The sequence below is a fragment of the Dryobates pubescens genome, chromosome 6, assembly GCF_014839835.1.
Source record: "Dryobates pubescens isolate bDryPub1 chromosome 6, bDryPub1.pri, whole genome shotgun sequence".
Lineage (NCBI taxonomy): Eukaryota > Metazoa > Chordata > Aves > Piciformes > Picidae > Dryobates > Dryobates pubescens.
In genome coordinates this window covers 24,589,551-24,612,853 of record NC_071617.1, presented here as the reverse complement: position 1 = coordinate 24,612,853, position 23,303 = coordinate 24,589,551, and the positions used below count along the sequence as shown (strand labels likewise).

At 38.5% G+C, this 23,303-nt stretch overlaps 1 protein-coding gene across 6 annotated transcripts in view; it reads right to left on the bottom strand.

The window, feature by feature from the left end:
* The window catches only part of MAP3K4 (mitogen-activated protein kinase kinase kinase 4), a 72,615-nt gene that overhangs the window by 18,749 nt on the left and 30,563 nt on the right, over positions 1–23,303 (bottom strand). For 2 of the 6 annotated variants that reach the window (XM_054162757.1, XM_054162763.1), the window contains exons 5-18: positions 22,256–22,402; positions 19,118–19,275; positions 18,613–18,729; positions 18,099–18,198; positions 17,926–18,009; positions 14,857–15,123; positions 12,939–13,088; positions 11,811–11,972; positions 10,438–10,571; positions 9,276–9,354; positions 6,852–6,930; positions 4,624–4,720; positions 3,568–3,684; positions 76–176 (exon numbers count right to left, since the gene is read on the bottom strand). In XM_054162757.1, the coding sequence (XP_054018732.1) occupies positions 76–176; positions 3,568–3,684; positions 4,624–4,720; positions 6,852–6,930; positions 9,276–9,354; positions 10,438–10,571; positions 11,811–11,972; positions 12,939–13,088; positions 14,857–15,123; positions 17,926–18,009; positions 18,099–18,198; positions 18,613–18,729; positions 19,118–19,275; positions 22,256–22,402 (1,792 nt within the window). The remainder of the gene's footprint in view (positions 1–75; positions 177–3,567; positions 3,685–4,623; positions 4,721–6,851; positions 6,931–9,275; positions 9,355–10,437; positions 10,572–11,810; positions 11,973–12,938; positions 13,089–14,856; positions 15,124–17,925; positions 18,010–18,098; positions 18,199–18,612; positions 18,730–19,117; positions 19,276–22,255; positions 22,403–23,303) is intronic. The other 4 variants (XM_054162758.1, XM_054162761.1, XM_054162762.1 and 1 more) reach the window with 4 other exon arrangements.

Genomic DNA, 23,303 nt, shown 5'->3' with positions numbered 1-23,303 from the left:
CCAGAAAGAGAGAAGTATGTTCATGACATAAATCATCTGCACATCCAGGTCACAATCTGTTACTGTGACAATCACCTTCTCGCTCTTCAGTGGGGCTGGAGTGTCGACTAAGGGATCTGAACTGCAACTCAGCTGCTATCGAAGCCAATCGATCATTTTCTGGCACACTGGAACCCCTGTTAAAAAGAGCCATTATACTAATTAGCTTAGCATTGCACTAAATAACTCCTGCAGTTTTAAAAAGAAAGACTCTCTGAAGCCTAGACCACGAATCATGACAGTAACATGAAAGAAAAACTGATGCCAAGAAGGAAACTGAAAACCCTTTCTAAGCTATTTTTTCCACTGAAAGAATTTTCACCTGAATTTCAATTGTGTTCTCAATAGGATCTTTGCTTTGCACTCCCTAATACTCTGAAATAGATCTTTCAAGTTTGAGGAGGAACTGAAACTGAACAAGTGAAAATCCTCAATAGTCTTCAGGAAGCTGAGGTCTTAATGAGCAAGAAGGCTGAGGTTATTCTAAACACACACAGAGCAACAACTGCAGATTCACAAAGAGCTTAAAAAACAAGCAAAGCTAAACCACCTCTGAAATGAGGCAGTAGCTGAACAGAGAACCTTAAGTATCATAGCTCTGAATGCTGACCTCTAAAATCCATTTCAGACTCATCTTAGCCACCCAGCTTTTTTACTGTTTGTGTCCAGAAAGATCGTGTGCATGTTACTAGGCAACTAAATGAAGTAGAAAAGAAGATGACTTGCACATTTCTCCTCCAGTCCTGGATAAATAAAAAATGATGAGTAATAATAACCCTAGTTAGGTCAGAAATTAAACATTGTAAAGGTCATTAGTGTGAATATAGTGTAAATGTATACCCATCAGAAAGCTCAACATAAACAACCAAGTGTTGCTGCTTTGGAATTTACTTGCTAGCTACATGAAGCTGATGGGTCTTTTCATTACTTTTTTTTATAAAAGAGAAACTTGCATAGAGCTATGGTGGCATTTGTGCACTATGCACTGCCTAGTACAACTGATTGAGCAAGTTCCTATAGTCAAGGGGCTTTTAGATATTTAATGCCTACAGTCATGTCATAAATACTTGAAGAGTTTCTGGAAAGTGTGCAAACTGTTTCTTTGCTGTTCCAGCAGCTGGACCCCACCCTCCTTGCAGACAAAACCACAAACCACTTTCTTGGTCCAACAGATTCCATTTCTCTTTTGAGGCACAAATGGAACTCATAATTAAGACTACAATGTGCTAGAGTTGGACCTTTTCTTTTAACTATACTAAAACCAGAAAGTTGTTATTAATATATTATGTTGTGCTATTTTGCCTTCCTCAATAAATAAAACCCCAAAGCTTCCAAAATTCTGTCTCTAGAAGATTTCCTTCAAATTCTTCCTAGGTAAAGCAGAGGGTTAAACAATGCTACTCTAAGAAAAATACAACTCTTTAGAAACAGGCCCAGGCAATTTGACTGAAATGCTGCACTCACTTCAACTTCCATGTTGCAATCCATGACAGTATTACTCATTTGACTGCAAATAGTAAACAGAATTCTCCTTTCTTTTCTTCCTCATGACTCTTCTTGAATTAGAAAAAAACTGTCAAAATGTGAACCTTCACACTTTGATCAACATTTGTGTAGGGCACACATACAAAAAACACTAAAAGACCACACCACTGTATTTAAGTGTGTCAAACTACAAATGTGACAGTTTCATTGAGTGGTATAAAATCACAACAAAGCCTACAAGTATTAGCAGCATCCCTCCTACCTTCTTCTTGAAAAATTAATTAACTTAAAAAATATGCCTTGTCTCAAAATGCTGCACATACTCCAGAAAAAACATTTTCTTTCCTATGTTGTGTAAAGACTAGTCATCAAGTAAACAAGTTCTGCATTTTCAGAACCATAATTACTAATTAGCCATCACCCTGTCAGCTAACAAAGCTGCTAGAACCTCTCAGTGGAAATGCTCTACAATGTTACTAACTTGAAAAGTGCTTTTCAAGTGCACAGTGCCACAAGCTCATGCTTACTTTTGCTACAAGAGCCTTAAAACAGAAGCATGGAGGATATATAATAAATACGTGTACTTTGAACAGCAAAAATTCAGGATGTGTTTTCAACCAAAACAACACCCACAAGACAACAGGCTCAGACTCAGAAGCTGTTCATCTAGTGGCTACTGTAGAGTGCCAGTCCTATCTTATCAATACAATTATGTGAAAAGACCTGCAGGAAAGACTTTAGGTAGCAATTTGCTTCCCTCTTAACAGCATAATATAATTTAATGGTTTAGTCATGGGGTCTGTGGTGACAGGTTGGACTTGATGATCTTCGAGGTCTCTTCCAACCTTGGTGATTCTGTGATTCTGCTGTGTATCTGGTAACAAATCTACAAACGATCACGGCTGCTGACTAACAACTGAAAATTATTTGTAAGAGAGATAGATCATGATCAAGTCACACCTAAGTTCACTTCTGCCACCATCTATCTGTTGTCCCTTCACTACCTGTTCTTTCCTTTCTCTACAGCTGTATGATACAGTCAGATCATGTCATTCATACAATCCCTCACACAGGAGAGCTTTGGTGCTCTGCAGTAGAAATGAGAACCCAAAAAGGTATTTATAAATCCTAATATAATACCATTGTGTGAGCAGCAGGATTTTCACAGTCAATTAGTTGGGTTTTTTAAAGAGTAAATACATAGAAGGTAGGAGATGTGTTAGTGGTCTGACAGTAGTATGGGATGAAGGAACACCAACAGTCTGAAATCTACAGCCAAATCAGGGGGCAAAGAAAGACATGAAGAGGACCCCCCCACCAAAACACAAATTAAAACAAAGTCACTCATGACCTCTGCAATCTCCCAATACAGGAGTGGCTTCTGTTACATAGCCTGATACAGAATGATTTCTTTCATGTTAAGTATATTCTGCACAATCCTAAGCGGCCAAAGGGGCAGCAACAAATAAAAGGGAGGGAAAAATACAAAACCAAATCAAACAAAAACTAACAAACAACCACCCTGAAATCTTATCTGTTTAATTCTGTTTGTTACTCTGTAGTATTTCCAAATTATTTATGGCAGACAATATGAACACCAAAACCGTTAGCTAAGATAAGAAATATCTATCTATACATATATGGATAGCTGTATATTTTCCTGGGCTTATTTGCATGTTTTATTTATCTTGCTACAAAGTGTTAGTTACCCATACTAATTATTTAGTAGAGTTATACTGATGAACTGACTGGCATGTGTTAATTTCATGGACATTTTTACTGAGGAAATTTGTAATCTATGTCAGAATTGCATGCTTTAACTACCATATGATTCAGACATTTTAAATTTGAAAGTGGTCTACCAGCTATTTCTAAGGCATTAGATTTTGCTTATGTCAAACATGGAACAGTCTTCCCCTTTGACCAGTGGAAGACATGATGGGATGGAAAGTGCAAATGATCTACTAGGATACAATTATGTAGAAACAGTTGTATGGGTGGATTTAAGTAGAATGAGGGTGCTACGTCATGGAGTGGAGCTACCTGGTATCATTTGCACTGCTGACAGGTTTGGGTTGAGCTGAGTCGCTACCAACGGGAGCGGGGCGACTGACAGCAATGCTGCAATGGTTCCGTGCATCACATGGGACACTCCGTGTGCTGTGGCAAGAAGAAAAACTTGAGGAAACACATTCTTTTATCTTTTTTTTTTTTTTTAAAACTATGGAGTTGAAATTTTATTTAAAAAATAAAACTTTTAGTGTGCACACTGCGGCCTGATTTTAGAAGTTCGTCAAGTACCTAAAGACTGCGATGTGGACAAATTCTGTGTCTCAGATGCATCAGGGGCTGGCAGTATGTACAACAACAATATGAGTAACAACAACCTACAAAAAGCTCTCCAAATCTTTAGAGCAGTATTAGTTTCTGCCAACAGCTAAGCAACTATTAAAAAAAAGGTCAACCACAGAATTTGGCACCGTGCTGACTTCCTTGAAAAGTAAGCGCCACCGCTCAGAAACAGGCATGGCAAAGTTTATTTCGATGTTTGTAAAAACTGTTTTTGCATTAATGCTCATGTCAGTTCTTTCAAAGGGATGTGAAACTATCCACTGCTTTACACTTCTTCACAGCAGGTTGGTAATGATGCAGAAATGCCACCATATTCCAGAATGCTACCTTTGCAAGTCTCATGTACACCAAACTACAGAAAGCACTGCCACAGGCATGTACGTAGACACTGCAAGTGGGGAAGGAGTTAAGTCTTGTCAATCAGCAGTTTTCACTGACTAAAAGCTCAATACACGGAAAGGCTGTTTTAAGAAAAGGCTAAAAGGATAAGAATGATTTCACAGTGAGACAGCACGCACCAACACAAACTGTAAAATGAAGAGGGGGCAGGGGAGTGGAAGGAAGAGAAAAAGAACTGGAAAAGAAGAAACTATATTGTCCTTAAAGGCACGTTGAAAAAAAGCAGATCACTGACATGATTTTTTCTTTCTAACTGATTTGCCTTCAACATGAAAGGAAAATTGTTCTACTTATTGATCAGCATAGCCAAGAGAGGGTAAGACAGTTTTGAACTTTGTACTTCAGTACCTGAAGCCTTCAGGCGTGGGGATGATAAGATGTGGATTGGGTGGGTCGCTATGGCACCGAGGTACTTTCACAGGGCGGGGACTGTTTCGATGAATAGCTGCAAACACAAAAAACATAACAGATTTACTCAAATGTCAAAAAAAACCCCTGTCAGGGCCCTTTCAAGACAAAATTGTTATGTCCATTTCACAACAAAATTTTAAGAGTTCCCATTTTCAAGAATGAACTGGGACCTGGCACATGTTTCCTCCCCCTCTAAGACAAATCCAAATTATTCTAATTTTAAATAAATCAATTATATGTATCCACATTATTCATATTATTGTATCATGTAACTCATCTAAAAAATAATGAAACTTCTACAGAGAATTAAAAACTAGCAATTAGAAGATGTTTTCTTACTTCTATAAAACTAAATCTATAATAATTCAACTTCACAGAAGACTTGCTATCTTATTGCACAGTAATGTAAACAAACTAAATAATGTCTAAAAAGCAAAAGCATTAGTGTGTTCCTTTGCATCCAGTTTTCTCAGACAATAATAGAAAGCAAAACTCACTTGGCAGTTTTACCCATACTAATGCTCCTGTATGACAGTCTGCCCCAAGGAAGTGGTACAAATGGACACGGTCAACCCTAGACAAGCCATCACTGTCCCCATGCCTAGCTCATTCAATTCCCGTAAGAGTAGTTTGTAGCATCTTTTTTTTTCTCTGAACTCCTCCTTAATTGGCCAGAACAATATTGTGGCAGTCACATCACAAGACAGCCACCTGCCCATCAAAGTGTGGGTCATTACATTCTGCCGGGCTAGATTAATCAGGCTAGGTTAAGGGCTGAGTTTCTGCCCTTTTTGCATTATCATGACAAGTAAAATATGGCAGAGTCAGATATTTGTTGTCCTGGACATGAACACCGGCAGAAGACTGAACCTAACCTACTTGAGCAGACACAGGATGTTTTACAAAGCAAAAAAACCAGGATAAAAACACCAGAAGACCTCCAGTTACATGCCTACAGGCAGCAGAAGGACCATAACTAGACCCTCAGGTTTGGGAAAAGGGGTGAAGACCACAGTGCATTCCCTCAGCATGGTATACAAATAAACTAAGCAATCTTACTTTTCTATCGTGAGATAGAAAGTGGTATCTGCAATATGTGCAGCCAGACTACAGCCTATGTTTATTTCTGTGTGAAGTTTCAGCCTGATACTCAAGTCTGTGCTATACATCTGTGTCACTCCTTCATGTGCCTCTGAGCCAAAAGCCATCAAGCAATTTAGTTTGCGTGATCTGCTGTGTCTGCAATAGCATTTATGAGTGTTTTGGTACTTTGGGATCACCGTGCCAGAGATTTATCTAAAATGGCAACGGTTCCATCGCAGTGCAGAACTTCTCCAAAATTTCTTCTAGACTCTTTCCAAAGGATTGGACAGACTTTCATCGCGAAAGGTTTCTCAGCTGTAATAATTTCTCATTAAAATTATTTCAAAACTGAAACTTTCCTGAAATACTGAAAAACCTCCTCTTGCCTGAGTCAAATTACTTTCCCTTCAAGTCTTCTGCCATCAACCATGTCCAGGAAGTGGACATCAGGAGACAGAAAAGAAGATGACATGGTATTTTGAAAGTTAAACCAGTCGGTGGACTTGGGAGGAGGAAGATAGAACAGTGCTGAGAAGCACTTCAGCAAACCTAGCTGAAGAAACATCCTTTTCCCAAGACAAACAATGAAACATGTTGATTTCACCTCTTATGCCACAGATACATTTTTACATTATGACATATCTGTGAACTATTTCCCACAGCTCTACTGTCAATCCCCTAGGTGTAACTCCATTGTACCTCAATATTATATAAAATCCATCAGCAGTCTAAGTATCTGCAGAGCCATAATGAAATTCCAGGAGATGGTGCTGCAACTACCTTCTTAGAGTTACAATTGCCTTATTACCCAACCTTTAAAAAAACCAAAATGACAATCCTTTTCCAGAAGATCTGAAAGACTTCATAGGTATTCAGGGACAAAAATCAGAGGAAAGCGTACGTAAAGCTTTTGAATTTTTCAAGTAAAACCACCATCTATTTGCACTTTGTCAGGCAATAATGGTTTTACATCAGCAATCATTAAAAGCTTAAAAATGTTTTTACTGGTATTTCTAGCATTGCACAAGCATTTTTTAACAGCAGCAAAGCTCCATAACAAATGCCAGTAACTTCTGCCTTACCAAGGTACAAACCTGTAACGGGACTGTGAGGTTTTCCAATAACATGACCAATGCACTCATTCATCAGAGCTTGTAAACTCTAGAAATGAGAAACAGAAAAAGTTGTGGTGTTTATGTTACAGGAAGTTGACAGGCAAATGGCAAAACTCATAGTAATAAAATGACACTGGGTTAAGTATGTCATCTGTCAAGTAAGCACCTCTGCCTTCTATCAATCATATTAAATTTCTGGATCCACATTAGGGTTTTGACTTTGTTGACCCAGGAGCTTTTTAAGCTAAAAGACTTAGTTTTGCCTTTGACTGTGTCAAAGTTACATAATTCTAAGAACTGAATAATGATATATAATGAAGAATATTCCAGAATATAAAGCTAGTTGAACTTAAGAGTATCCATTGTTAGAAAAATTAAAACTTGAGTTTGCTGGAAAATGCTAAAACAACCTCCGTCTTCCTTCTCCTAAACCAAGAAGAAACATCCAAAGAGAAAGGGTGAGAGTATGACAGCCTGAACCACAAGACTAAGATCTGTAGAAGAACAAATATGAGGCAACATATATTAAAAGTCCACTTTTCTTATTTACTCATTAAGTTAGAAAAACCTTCATGAAGGGGTGTTTAAGAATGAAATCACTGAACTGGGGCTCAGGAGATCTGAGCCCAACTACTGGGTATGCTGTTCACCATAGAGGTGATCCTTGCACAAGTTATTATACCTTCCTCTGGTTCAACATACTTGTCAGAACAGCAGGGATAAAATGTCTTCATTTTAATTAAATGAATTAAAATTGTGTTCTTAGGTTCAGATGCTATGAAGGCTACTCTTATATACCAGTAATTCAGATTACTCCAAGTTTCTTCCAGAAATTCAGAAACCTAAGTGACCAGGAACTTGAAGCCAGATGAGCAAAACCAACAATTACAAAAAAGGTTAAAAACCCCCAGAACTGGCATATCTTATCAATCCAGACTGAGCTAGACTTCCAGCTTTAGATCTAGATCTATCTTCTTCTATGACATCGGTTATTATTTAAATAAGAGATTAGGCATGACATACACATTTATTTATAGGTGAAATGTTGTGACTTGTGCTACACAGGAGTCAGATTAAACAAAGTGGCTCCATGTGATCCTCTGTTAAACTGAAATCCAGTTTAAGAATGCAGAAGTTGAGAAATGCAGTTAAGGTCTTGGTTTCTCCACTTTCCCACTGGTTCACAGTCTGACTTTATCTTAAGTCTTAACACGGTCTCTGAATTCTTTTCTCTGTACATGTGAAACCTCTGTCATGAAAACACTCTACATGAAGAAGTGTTGTGATACCTTAGACAGTTATCAGTCTGAAGAAACAAAGTCATGCATAATTTCTTCTTAACTCTCCTTCAAAGTCACAATAATCAACACCATGTTTTGGACAAAATTACCAGTTTATAATGTCAAAAGCCACATCAGATTTTCTGAATTTCTTTTCTCCTTAGAAACTTCCCTCTAAATACTGAAGGGATTTCATGACAGTATCACCAAAACAAACATGGACTGCCTTTCAAATTATTAAGTGTTTTAGAAACAATGTCAATACAAATAAAGAAAGTTGAGGGGCTACTTCCCCTAAGGTCTATTTCAAATACATGCTTAATTCATTCATGTGAGCGGACAAGCCTTTTCCAACATGTACATGGGACTAATTTACTTGAGAGCTCTTAATTAAAATGGATGTGAAAAAAAGACTAAAATGATAATCTTGCATAATACCACATAATGAGGTTGGTATTTCATAACACATCTTGAAATTAATAAAAATCAGAGGTGCTGACACTCACATTCATTTATTTTGTGGCAACTGTGCTTTCACATCTCTGTAGTACTGTACCAAGATCAGAGAAATAAATTCTCAGGATTTTAATTCCAGAGGAAAATGAGGAAGGCAGAGCACACAAAAAAAAGCCAGTTTTAGTCTACAAGTTTTTTACATATTTAAAACAAAAGAAAGATGTTTTAAAGTCTGTTTCATGTTGGCACAATTTGAAGTAACACCTTTGAACACCTGTGTTTTTTTTAAATTCATACCCAGAAATGAACTCTGGGTGCTAACTACACTTCAGAAGCTTGCATTCAGAAATGTATTATGACAACTATAAACTGTAACTCTGCAGAAAACATGCGGTCAAATTTCGCACACAGCCTCCCAAGACAGTACCAGCAACTTGTCAGCAATCTGCAAACATTAATGCCAATGGTCACAGGCATACTCTACGCGGAATCTTACAAACAGTAAAGATACCAACATCATCAGTATGTACAATAGCTATTGTTTCAGAACAGTATCTGTACTCAGGTATAGCTGTATTAAAAACATCCCTAATAGCATATACTGATAGCTTCACATGCATTTAAAAATAAACAAGTAGAATAATTTATTCCATACCAAGAAGTCATCTTCTGGGAGAGCTGAAATAAATACTGGCTCAATGGCTTGAAGAAAATCAAAACCTTGAGTTGCCCACCTATCTCAAAGAGAAAGAAAAGACAGAATATTAATTGCTCTTTGGGCAAAGCCATCATAACAGTTCCAACAAATCAAAGAACAGTACATGGCCTTTAGTTATTTTTCCTCTGTAAAAACCTCAGAAAATGGATTAATATATAAGAGGTAACACATTTAGCTTGTATTAACATCTGCCAAGTTATATTCGTACAAAGTCTGACTTTAGTAAGAATGCTGTCAAATAGAAGTGAGCTGGCTGTGCTCTGTATCTCAACCCTTGTACATGCTATCTTTAGGAACAGTATCATCAATTCACTCACAACACATTGGCAATAAAAAACCCCACTATGCTCCCTGCCTAAAGTCTCCTTTCTGAAACAAGATCAAAAGAATACTAATGATTTCATGATGATCTGATCAGCAGCAACTGGGCATAAATCAGTGGTATTGTTCTGCTTGGGCAAGTTTGACAGTCCTCCTGTTTACATCCTCAGAGCAATGCAATTGTGTCACTTTTTTCAGTAGTGCACTGACTGTAAGCACAATTTGAGAGACTGCTGGGCACAACATTACTGTCAGACAGAAAGTACTTCGAAGTACCCAAAAAACCATCCACAACTGCATCCATTACTGCAACCACGAAACTTGAGATGCTTTCAGAAACAACTAACAGACTTCTACAGGAGGCTAAAGGTTCCACATTGTACACTGCTTCCACAACTGCCACAAAACAATACTGTTTTCTCTGCAGAATACAGAGAATGACTATTGCAATCTTTATTGACTCTTGATTACATAGCACTTTTGTTCCAACCTTATGACCTTTATCTGAAGTGTTTTAATTGTCTGGATCCAACAGCCTCTGGTTTTCCTTCCCATTTTCTGTCAACTAACATGAGACAAAATGTTCCCCAAGTTCTGCTAAGTAGTTGGAATGTTCATTTGGCTTTGCACATTTACTATTCAAATTAATTTCAAAATTTAAGACCCAGAAGCATCAACAGTTCAGAAGAACTACTTCTAAACAATAAAGCATTATTCAGAGTATTCTTGCATGGTACTTAAAAACAAACTACTATGGCAGTAACAAGTTGACTGTTACCTAGGTCGAGTGCCTCGGCCACTCTCACATTTTGTTAGCACATAATTCATCCATTTTCTGGCAAAGCTGATATACTTGTCCCCAATTTTCTGCCTGAATTCTCCAGACATCAGACGAACAACTTCTTTATGATACTGTAAGAAACTTAAGATTACTTTTCATGTATTAGTAAGAACAAAAAATAGCATTTGCAGTCTTCACTGGAGTATCTGCAGGCTAACAGAACTCTACAACATGGTAACAGTAACATCCTATTCTTAGAAAAATTATTTTATGCAAGTAGTTGTGTATTTATAGAAAGAACAACAGTTAAAAGTATATGATACAAAATGAGTTATAGTGAGAGGAAGCACTTGAGCCTTATTGCACTCATGTGTGTATACAGGCAGATATCTGCTCATGTTTAACAGTGTAGGCATCATTTAAGATACATCTGACCTAGATGTTCAGGTCTGTAATCAGATTGAACTGCAAAATAGAACTCATTTTGCAGGTAACATTAGGGAAAAAAGAAGTTATATACAGGTAGATTATAAAAACTGAGCAGAAAGCTGGTTTTTAGAAGACTCTCCTTAGAAGTATGTTAAAGTATGATACAATCTTAAAAAATTTTCCATAGCTCACAGGAATCTACTAGTGACACAGTACACTAAAAGCATCTGAGCATGACAGTTCCTCACTAGCACTCTAAGGAAGGCACCCCAAAGCAATAATCACTGCATCAAAGAACTACTACTAAAATTTGAAAGAATGGTTTCTATTACAGCATTAATGCAATTCTAAGCTTAAAAATTGTGAGAAGTTACACAACAGCATTCAGCATCAAAGAATATTTCTGATATAATCACATAATTGTCAGGTTTGGAAAGGACCTCAAGGATCATCTAGTTCCAACCCTCTGCCATGGGCAGGCACACCTCACACTAGATCAGGTTGCCCAGAGACACATCCAGCCTGGCCTTAAAAACCTTCAGGGATGGGGGTTCCACCATCTCCCTGGGCAACCTGTTCCACTGTCTCACCACCTTTATGGTAAAGAACTTCTTGCTGATGTCTAATCTAAATCTATCCTCCTGTTGCTTCAATTCATTCCCCCTAGTCCTATCACTACCTGATACCCTAAAACATCCCTCACCAGATTTTTTGTAGGCCCCTTTCAGATATTGGAATGCCACAATAAGGCCTCCTCAGAGCCTTCTCTTCTCCAAACTGAACAATCCCAACACTCTCAGCCTGTCCTCAAAGGAGAGGTGCTGCAGCCCCCTAATCATCCTCGTGGCCCTCCTCTGGACACATTCCAGCACATCCATATCTTTCTTGTAATAGGGGCAAAACTATTAGACAAATGTATTGTTAAGTTTTTGTTTCCTTACCTCAAACCCAAAATTGTAAGCCTGAATCATGGCTTCTCGGTAATATTGCTGCAAAGTGGCAGATTCAGATTCATCAACTTCAGCATCAAACTCAGATGTGAACATGTGATCAACTCTATCGATAGCACTGCTTATCTTATTGCATAGCTGTAATGCATCACTCTGAGCAATGACAACAAGAAGGGATTAGAGCAGGACATCAAGTTATTTATATTCCACAATTGACAAGACAGCAGCAAACATGAATCTAACAATTACATTATGTTAAATGGAAATGTACTTTAATGCCAGCATGAGTCACTCACTTGGAATAACAAATACTTTCCAATTATCACTAAGTAAGACTTACAATTAACTGAAATATTACATATGTTTGCTTGAGTGAGATTAACTTTAAAATCAAAGACAATGAAAGTGGGCTACACGAAACTAACAAACCAAAGCAACCAGACTCGGAGGAGAGGAAAGAAAGAATTTTACTATCTGTAAAGTGACCAAGCCTTTGGCTGTATTTTCACCCTGGTGTGTCAACACAGCTTCTGCTGAACTCAGGGGGAACTAGAAGAACCTGATACTCCAACTTCAACCCAGCAAAGCTTTGTGTTTCATAGTCTTCCAAAACACGAACCAACACAAATAAAACAACAAAAAAATCATCTCATCCAACATTAAGAACAGCAAAAAAGCACAACAAAAGAACCCCCAAACAAGAACAAAAATCAGAGAGACTTATGTACTCCCATCTCCAAATATGGGGGGAAAAATTGTTTCTTGCAGATCATGGATTTTGATAGAATTTATATTTATGAAATCAAACACTTTCAAACTGAATAGTGCTCTCAAATGAAAATGTACTTATTCTGTTGCTGTTTATATTTCCACTGCACTATGGACTTTTTCCTACCTAACCAGTGCAAAAATATCTACACCAATATTGCTCAAAATTATATTCAATACTTTGCAAAAGCAGAATGAAAACTGTACTGAAAGTAAAGTCCATACAGGCTGTGTAGTTTACAATTGCAGAATACGGCATCTGCACGGCAATCAAGTCTTCATACAAGTTTTTACTTACCAGTGAGCAAAGCACAATAAATTTTCACAGAGATAATGCTGAATACTGCTTACCTTCAGCTGCTGTAGAGCTTTGGCGATAACTGGTTGGCTGGATGTCTGTTCCTGGTGCAGAGATATGAGCCCTTCAATTGACTGTTGGAAAGCTTTTCTCTGACTCACAAGGTGGGCAGATTGAATGACTACAAGGAGGAGGTTATCAACCTAGGAATACAAGATACCACCAATTATTATAAACAAAATTCCCTCTAAAATAATTGTCCTGTATCAGCAAATTCAACTGGTTATCTTTTAAATTGAAAATACAAGACCTCTCTTGTTGCTATTCATGAAAATCTTCAGTTCTCACAGAAAAGTCTGATGCTGAAAAAGGAACTTGATAAACTTGATCTTATGAGCAGAGCTCTATTAGGGCAAATGCCACAGCAAGTTTTCAAAGGGAATACTTCACTTAGGGAAAGGTTCAGAAAACACTGTATTAAAATGACCTTCAGAATAGTTACACACAGAAAGGCAACACCTAAGCAAAGCAATTGTGTTTTCTCAAAGCACACGGAGGTAACAACCATCATATACAGAAGCAATTTATAACTGAGTAATATAATACACTATTGAAGAGGGAAAGACAGGGACTTACCACACAGTATCTACTCTAATTTTTTAAGTTATTAAAACTTCAGAATAAGAGCTCTGATACAGCAGAAGTCAAGCCCATATAAAGTAGACAGCCATAGATGGTGTTGCCTTTGCTTGCAGCACTGAGTCACATTCTAAGCTCTGTTGATTTCAATCTACAATGCATATGCAGTAAATTACCCAGAAAACAATATATGCTTCATCCAGATTTTCACCCTCATCCCCAGTGAGCATTTTCACACTCAAAATCCTTTACTTGTTGAGGATGTCCCCCTATTTCATGAATGTTTTCTAAACATTTTCTCTAGTTTGCAATCAGGGATGTTTTTTAAAAGCATAGCTCATAATCTTTCTGAAGGACTTTTTATTTCCTGACCTTTCAGTATTGGATTAAAAAAAATATTTAAAAAGTCATTCTTATATACATACAAACACATGGTGGTTTATGTGCACTCACGTATGTCAGATAGAATAGAATTCACAAACCAAATGCCATCTTTTGTGTTTTCATTGTCTGGATGGAATGATAGCCTTTGACAGAAGTCAAATAAAATTTTAAGCATTTCATCAAAGGCTGTTTTCTATTGTTCAGCCTGGACAGCAGACAAACAAGGAACATGGTTGCACACTGAAAGCAGCAGTATTTACAGGGGTCATGTTTTCAACTGCCTTTTTCAACTACTTCAATTGCTAAAGCCCTCTGAATAGAAGTGGTCAGACAGTGACATGGAAAGGTACTCTGTTCATGGGCAGTAGAGCCTATTTATAGTAGGCATCCAAAAGGAAAATTCACTTCGCTTAACATAAGGATGTGAGGACAGGACAAGCAGGGAGCTGCAGCTGCTAGCAGCACTTATGGCAAGGAAACATGACTGGAAATATTTCCTCCTGCAGAACATTCAGTAACTTCCACAGAAATCTAAATGTTACAGTCCATCTAAGTTTGAAAGTAACTGGCTTCATGCCTTAGTGTGTTGGAAAGCACACAACTGCTACACATCCTAGGGGACTGGAAATGTCTCAAAACATGCAGTTTGAGACCCAGCCACGCTTCTGATACAGAACACCCAAATAGATACCGAAAGTGTATCTTCATTCCAAAAACTGCAACCCTGAAAAATCCACATTGCAGAGAGTAATTCTTGTAAGAAATTCTAAAATCTATTGAATGTAATAGTTGCAGAAACACAACTAAGGTCCTATCCTTGAATTTAACTTTTTATTAGCTATAAAACAACACGTGCCTCACTTGATTTACTGCGACTAATCTGAAAGGATCAGCATTTACAGAAGTGTGGAGATCCCATAAACAGGACAAAAATACCCCAAAACCCACCTGCATGGTTCGCAGCGTATCAACAGTTTCTACTTGTGGCACAACTTTGACCGGTTGGCCCTCCCATGCACTCCAGCTGTCACTGAATTCATGGTCTTTATCGCTGTGTTTGGTCATTAGTAAATAGGCCTCATATGCGACCTCATCTGAATCCTTCGAGCAATCCTTTCCAGCAGCTGCATTAAGGAGCTGCAAAATCACAGATTTTTCACCTGCAATACTATTTGGTACAAACACTTGTAAATTCTCAACTCCTGGGATTTGTACCTGTAGGAAAACAGCAAATAAATATATACTGAGTGGATCACACCGTCTCCCTGTCTTCTGTGATGCATAAAATAGATATACATCATCTCATTCAAGCAGCTGGCAGAGTTTTTGTCTTAAACAGCTATACAATACACATAATAGGACAACACACTGAACCATTTTTGCACAACAACTTCCTTGTCTTGAAATCTGATAGATCAATCTTTCCTTGTACATTCAACTGATCTTTCTACATATTCTTCTAAAGGAATCTTGCCACAGAAAAAAAAAAGACAATTTCACACATATCCTATATATGTGTTTATGTGTAGGTACAAAGCATATTCACTTTCAAAAATAGGTGTCTATTAGTCAAAACTATTAAAAACTGGAATATTGAAAGAAGAAAAATTTCTTCACAATCTCTAAGAGCCCACTTAGGATTTCTCAATGGGTATAAAGATAAGACTAAGCAAAAACATGGCTAAAAACATATCAGTTATTCTTTTACTATTCATGAAAAGGAGATGAATTAAGTCCAGTAGGAGTGTTCTCTCTTAAAAAAATTCTACTTACGGTGCTTCGAAACTTTGTCACATTGGTGACAACACTTAAAACAAGTCAGACATCAGAATCAGACTGCATAAACTAGACTGTAACAGACGTACAATGAGGCTTAATTCTTTTTTCAGAGTTTGATATCAGTAATAGAAGACAAAACGCTGCCCTCAACATTTTTATCACTAGGCAGTCATTTTATTGTTGAAACCTTTACAATCTGCATGTTAATGTAAAAACTATATGGTTGTTAATGAAAGCTAGAAAAGTTTCTTTAAAACTAACGAGCATCTGACTGAAAAGGCTGTTGAAAATTTGAACTCCGTACGGTACGTTAGAAGGCCAGTACATAAAGTGCCAATCACCAAACTGTGTGTCATTTTGCATTTTGAATGGTGAAAACAAGGGGAGAAGCAATACATAAAGAGGTATAAATGCTGAAATCCAAATAATCAAGGTCATTTAACCCATGTGATTAGATCTATTTTCCAAAGTCCTGATTTTGTTTTTTTCTTCAGAACGTGTACGTAAGAACAAACCCACCATCTTTCACTAAAATATCTACTAAGTGTAATACTGTACCTTAAAGCAGCCAAGAGTGGATACATGGGTGAAAAGAATAGTTTTAGAAGTAAATATATACTGATTTCCCTGACTATTCTTCCACTCTTGTAAAAAATTCACAGACCAGAATCCAGATCATAGAATCACAGAATGGTCTGGGTTGGAAGGGACGTCCAAAGGCCATCTAGTCCAACACCCTCTCAGCAAGCAGGGTCATCCTCAACTAGATCAGGCTGCCCAGAGCCCTATCAAGCATCACCTTGAATATCTCCAGTGATGGGGCTCCAATCACTTCTCTAAGCAACCTAATCCAGAGTTCCACTACCCTCATAGTAAAGAACTGGTTCCTAACATCCAACGTAAATCTGCTCCTCTCTAGTTTGAAGATATTGCCCATCCTATTGTCCTATCACCACAGGCCTCTGTAAACAGTCCCTCTCCATCCTTCTTGTAGGCCCCCTTCAGGTACTAGAAGGCTGCTATCAGGCCTCCCCGGAGCCTCCTCTTTTCTAAGCTGCACAGCCCCAGCTCCCTCAGCCTGTTTTTGTAGCAGAGGTGCTCCAACCCCCTGATCATTCTCGTGGCCCTCCTCTGGACTTCCTCCATCAAGTCCATGTCCTTCCTGTACTGTGGGCTCCAGACCCAGAGGCAGTACTCCAGGTGAGGTCCCACCAGAGCAAAGTGGCAGAATCCTTCCACTGTCTGCTGGCCACACATCTTTTGATGCAGTCCAAAATGTGATTGACCTTCTGGGCTGCAAGCACGCACTGCCTGCTCATGTCCAGCTTCTTGTCCATCAGCACCCCCAAGTCCTTTTCCACAGGGCTGCTTTCTAACACCTCATCCCCTAGTCTGTACTGATAGCAAGGATAGTTCCAGCCCAGGTGTAGAACCCTGCACTTGCTCTTGTTGAACCTCATGAGGTTCACTTGGGCCCACCTCTCCAGCTTGTCCAGATCCCTCTGGTATACTGACAGCACCACTCAGCTTGGTGTCTGCAAACCTGCTGATGGTGCACTCAATCCCTCTGTCTATATTGTTGATAAATTAAACAGCACAGGTCCCAGTATGGACCCCTGAGGGACAGCCCTTGCCACTGCTCTCCATCTGGACTTCAAGCCATTGAGCACCACCCTCTGGATGTGACCATGCAGACAATTCCTTATCCACTGAACAGTCCACCCATCAAATCTGTATCTCTCCAACTTGGCAAGTAAGATATTGCAGGGACCACGTCAAAGGCCTTAAAGAAGCCCAGACAGACTACATCCATAGGTCATCCCTTATCCATTGACAGTCACTTTATCATAGGAAGCCACTAGGTTGGTCAGGCAGGATTTGTCCCCAGCAAAGCCATGCTGGCTTTTGACCAAGGAATTTTTAAGGAATAACCATAAACTATTTACCTCACAAACTTTAAAGAATTTATTTTCCCTAACATTTTCTACTGAGCATTATTACTGCCCTCTCACAAAGGAGTACACACTATTGAAGCAAAATGGCTTTCCCCAAGTCACAGAGAGACTGATTTCCTGAAACATAGAGTAGCATTCTCATTCATACAAAGAGAGGTACAGGAAATAATTCAATACTGAATACGTGACCTTGTAAATGTAGAGACATATGTCACATTAAAATATCCTTTGACATTTTGGTTAGCATCTCCACCCTACTTTCATACCTCTAAACTGAATTTACCTTCACATACTCTTTTCTTTTCAGAGCGTTCAGAAGATCTCGCACAGGGGCTGACAATGCAAATTCTGCTGCTATTTCAAGGTCCTACAAGTAGTGACAAAACAAAAGGATATGCTTTCAAACTAAATTTCTTTAAAGCACATAATTAAGATGAGATTCTGTTGTTAACTTACCTTCCTCAGCATTTTAGCAAAACCAAGACCTTTGGAGGCCCTTTCTCTAGCTTCATGAAACAGTTCTTTGAGTGCTCGGCTGGTCTCTATTACAGATCTCCTGAAACATTAGTAAGAATGAAGTGACTAAGTGATTAATAAATCGTATTGCATTTGTATAGCTATTAGAAAACACAAATCATTTACATATGTGTCAACAGAAAGAGCACAGAAAAGACAAGTGTTCACAGTTGACAAATAAATTTGTGTAGGCATGATTTTGACAAAGATATAAAAATGTAATTTAAGGACTGTTACATAAACACATCTACACACCCTGAACTAGAAAGGTTACTAGGCTTCAAGTAAACAAAGTGATGGTTCATCACTGCTACATATAGAAATACCAGCAATGAAGTCTACAGAGTCTTGCATTTATCAAGTTTTAACTCTAAGAAACGAAATGCAGTATGTACCAGTCAGAGGTACAGAAACAGGAGCTTATTTATTATTATTAAGCAGAAGAGTTTAATACCTGATTTCATCTGATGCAGTACTGTCATCAGCACTGGCCCAAAATTCATCACAACTGTCCTGTAGTCCAGAATCTAAAAATATTCCTGTAGATTTCAGCAGCATTCCTGCAATATCACTGTAGTAACAGAAATGGTGGAACTTCAGTCTTATTCAGGTAGAATAGCACCTTAAACTTCCTACTCTGTCCAACGCAAGAGACACGTTGCCAAGTCTGCCAGCAGAAACAAGCAGCATCTTGGAAGCTCTCAGTTACTCTACATGCACAGGGCTAGCAGGTAAAGACACTCTCCATAGAAGTGTCATTCCTGTTATAGCTAGAGAAGAGCAATCTGCACTTACTGCACCCTGTGCCTACAGGAACTGCAATAACTGGTTAATTATAAAAGACTGCCAACTGCTTACTGAGGCCTCAAGCCCCGTTTGGGGAACCTGAATAAGCACTGACTTGTCTACGTATCTCGTACAAATCAACGCCGTGAGGAGAGTAGTTAAACAAAATCTACCAGAATAGTTTTCCAGCTTGAGCTTCACCTCCTCTTATGTAAGGAGTTATTTCTTTGGTGAAATTCCATTCTTCCTCCAACAGATTCTTTAAACTATGAGATGCTTGAGGTAACTGCTGTAGCATTTGGATCCAGCTTCGCATATAATCAAAGTAAACCTGTACATGAAAAGAGATGATTTAAACAGAAATTGTTACACAACATGTGACTAAGGACTGTAACTTCTCAACTACCTCAGTATTAGATAATTTGTAGAAAAGATTTCCACATTTGTGGTTTGCCAAGAGTGAAAATGAGCTATGTTTCCACACAAAAGGTGTGATTTACTGCCTGTGAAGCAGAAAATGCTACTGAAGTATTAAATACTGTGTCTCCACAATCCTTTTCTGAAAATATTGACAGCATCACTATGTTGCTTACTGTGCTGCTATTCACCACTATATCCGTGGACAGAGTTTTTAATGCTGGACCACTGAAGAATAGTTCTAAATCTTTTAATGGGATTACTCAAAAAGATTTTATCTGAACATGTCCTCCTGGCTATGGGTAAGCGCAGTGAATAGGCTTCTCAGATTCTACACTGTACCTTGTGTTCCTTTAGATCAAGTCTTATCTCCCACCTTTATTTAATTATTGTTTTAAACAAATGCAAAAATCCAGGTATGTACAATTCATGCACAAACACAGAATCACAGAATGGTTTGGGTTGGAAGGGGCCTCCAAAGGTCATCTAGTCCAACCTTCCTGAAGTTAGGAGGGACATCTTCAACTAGATCAGGTGGCTCAGAGACTTGTTGAGCCTGACCTTGAATATCTCCAGGGATGGGGGCCTCATCTACCTCCCTGAGCAACCTATCCCAGTATTCCACCATCCTCATGCTCAAGCCTTTGTTCCTAACATCCAATTTAAATCTGTTCTTCTGCAATTTAAAACCATTGCCCCTCCTATTGTCCAATCACCACAGGATTTTGTAAACAGTCCCTCTCCAGCCTTCTTGTAGGCCCCCTTCAGGTACTGCAAGGCTGCTGTTAGGTCTCCCCAGAGCCTTCTCTTCTCCAGGCTGAACAACCCCAGTTCCCTCAGCCTGTCTTCTGGACCTGCTCCATCAGCTCCATGTCCTTCCTGTGTTAAGGGCTCCAGAGCTGGACACAGTACTGCCCTTCAGGACCATACTGAGTGCAGTTTGGTTTACTTCAATAATCCATAACATCAAGCAATGTCCATCCTTAGAAATGGTTAAGACACTTCCTCTTGGTTGCAGGTATTTTTGGACCACACTGTAATAATGCCAGTATCATAGAATCATTTGGGTTTAAAGGGACCTTAATGATCACCTAGTTCCAATCCCTCTGCCATGGGCAGGGATACCTTCCGCCAGACCAGAAGGCTCAATGCTCCATCCGATATGGCTTTGAACACTTTCAGGGATGAGACATCTTCAACTTGTTTTGGCAACCTACACAGTAAAGAATTTCTACCCAATATCAAATCTCAATCTACCCTCTTTCAGTTTGAAACCATTATTCCTCATCCTACACTCCCTGGTAAGAGTCCCTCCAAATCTTTTGTGTAGCTCTCCTTTAAGTACTGGAAGGCTGCTATAAGGTCTTCCTGGAGCCTTCTCTTCTCCACCTGTCCTCGTATAGGTGTTCCAGTCTCTTGATCATCATCAAGGACCCACTCTGCACCAGCTCAAGCAGGTGCATGTCTTTCTTAAGCTGGGGTCTCCAGTGCTGAACAAAGTACTCCAGGTGGTGTCTCACAACAGTAGGGCACATATGGAAAACTTCAAAAATCTACTGTAGGTTACATAGGTGCTGTGTTTTGACAGTCACAGGCTGTAGCCTCAATCTTGACTATTTAATTTGCCTTTCACTCTCAGCCTAATGCCTCTTCCAGTACTACTCTTAACTACCTTGCCTGCCTCTACAAGGAGTCCACAGGAAATGATAAAGTTCTGCACCTCACTTCTTATTAATTCTGTCTCACTCTCCCGAATTCATATGTTTTCCCTATCCCTATTTTCAGTTCAGATCATCTCTTCAGATCTCTGCCCAGCTGTCCAAATCTCCTGATAATCTCTACCAACCTTCCCTGCTCCTGCTGCTACAGTAATCTGTAATGCTGAATGGGCACAAACTGATTCTTTTATGAAGCTTAAGAGATTTATTCCTATTTACACATTTTTGTTGCCATCCCTATCAAGACCTACAAAAAGCAACATCCTTACACAATGAAAATTGTTGCCAAGGTTCAATCTCTTGCCTCAAAGCACAAACACATTACAGCAACCTAGAAGTAGACAGGTAAGAAATTTCAAAATGTACAGATGAACCATTTTCCTTTCATCTCATCAGGTCATTTCTGCTGCAAGTTTTAGAAATTTCCTCTGGAGATGAAGGCAGGCACACAGTACAAAAACTTTTCCCTGAACAGTGCATTTTCACTATTGAAGGCAACAAGAAGCATGTAACAAGAAGATCCATGCACACTCAACAAGGGACAGTACCAGCTGCTCTGCTGACAAATGCCAGTGATCAAGTACTGAGGTGTACCTTAGTTGTTTTTTTTAAAACCCAGAATAGCAAGGACAAAGCTCAAACAACTCACAAAAGAATACAAATCACTCATTCCCAAGGGAACAGCAATTTAACCTACATTTGCCAGATAATAATTTAATTAGTCTCTTTCAGAGACCAAGTGTTGAACTTATTGCAATAATGAATATCCATTAAAAAAATAAAAGAGGTTATTAATGGATGAATGCAATACCACAATATGAAGACAATATGGTTTTTGAACAATTGTATTGATTTTTTTATTATACTAGAAGTTTATTGTAAGTATGGAATTTACAGTTATACAGGAAGTATTTTATTGTAAATATTGGTAATTTACAAGTATACCATTCCATGGTCCAGTGAGCAAAACTAAGCATTGCTAAAATGCTAATGGCTACTGTGTTACCTTCACAAGTCCATGAAAATAGTAAAATTATGTTAAAATAGCATAAAAGTAACTAAAATTAGCAAGATCTAATCTATTGACCCATCAGGAACAACAGATTTCTATTAGCAGTATTCAGATTCATACACTTACTAGAACTCAAAAAAAAAATTATCCTTTTTGAAGCTTACCATTAACATTTTATGAAGGTCCTCTTCAAAAGAATCAATGTTGCAATCAATCTTTTGTAAGTCATCTAACACCTCCTGTAACATGAACTGGTAATATTGCTTCATTAACAGGCCACCCTTCAGAACCTCTTTACACTCTCTCACTAGCTGCAAGAGAAAAACCCAAAAACTACCATCAGTCAAAAATTACTCTTACATTCTCCTTGGGAGGTTCAAGCTTCGTTTGTCTAAATACATTAGTTTATCACTACATAGTACCTACATTTTTTAGGCATAAACACACAGGTGCAGGAAAGATGTGACTAGTTTCCCAGGATTAGTTAATTGTCCTCATGCCATTTGCCACCTAACTGTAAGTGGGGATGAAGGTAGATTTTACAAACCTCATTCCCTGCACAGGGCCACAACAAACAACTTACTGGACAGTTAACATTTTAGAGGGCTCAAAATCAAATCACCAGTTTAAATGGAAGCACGTTGGGAACAATATGCGCTATGTTTGACAGATGCTTTGAGACCTCTGAAAAATGTTCTACTAAAGGAAATTCACTGCCCATCTATTGGGCAGGTGTTCACAACACTAAAGCCCACAGCAGACCTGAAAGGAGCTTGTGTATTTTCTATCATTTCCCTGGGCAAGGCCAGCATAAGGAAAGTCATCTTTACAACTGCAGAAGTTGTAAAGATGACTTTTTTTCACCCCTCCCTGAATGCTTACAGCTTTTATTTGAAGAAACACCCACAACTACAGACATACAAGTACACACAGAACAACAACAGTTTCAAACATGGTTAATAAGCTTTATAAAATTTTCTGTAATGGCTATCCTGTTAAAATCTGCATCAGTATAGTGGATTCAATGTATGAGAAATTATAATGGCATGAAAAAAAGTTACTGATATGACAAGAGCCTTTGGCCTCTTTTACAGGCCTGAAAACATTATGCTGTGCTCCTCCACAGGAGGGGAAAACAAGGGCAATATTCTGAACTCTGTATTTTACACTCACCAAGTTAGGTGAAGAGGAAAAGAAAAATCATTTTTTTTA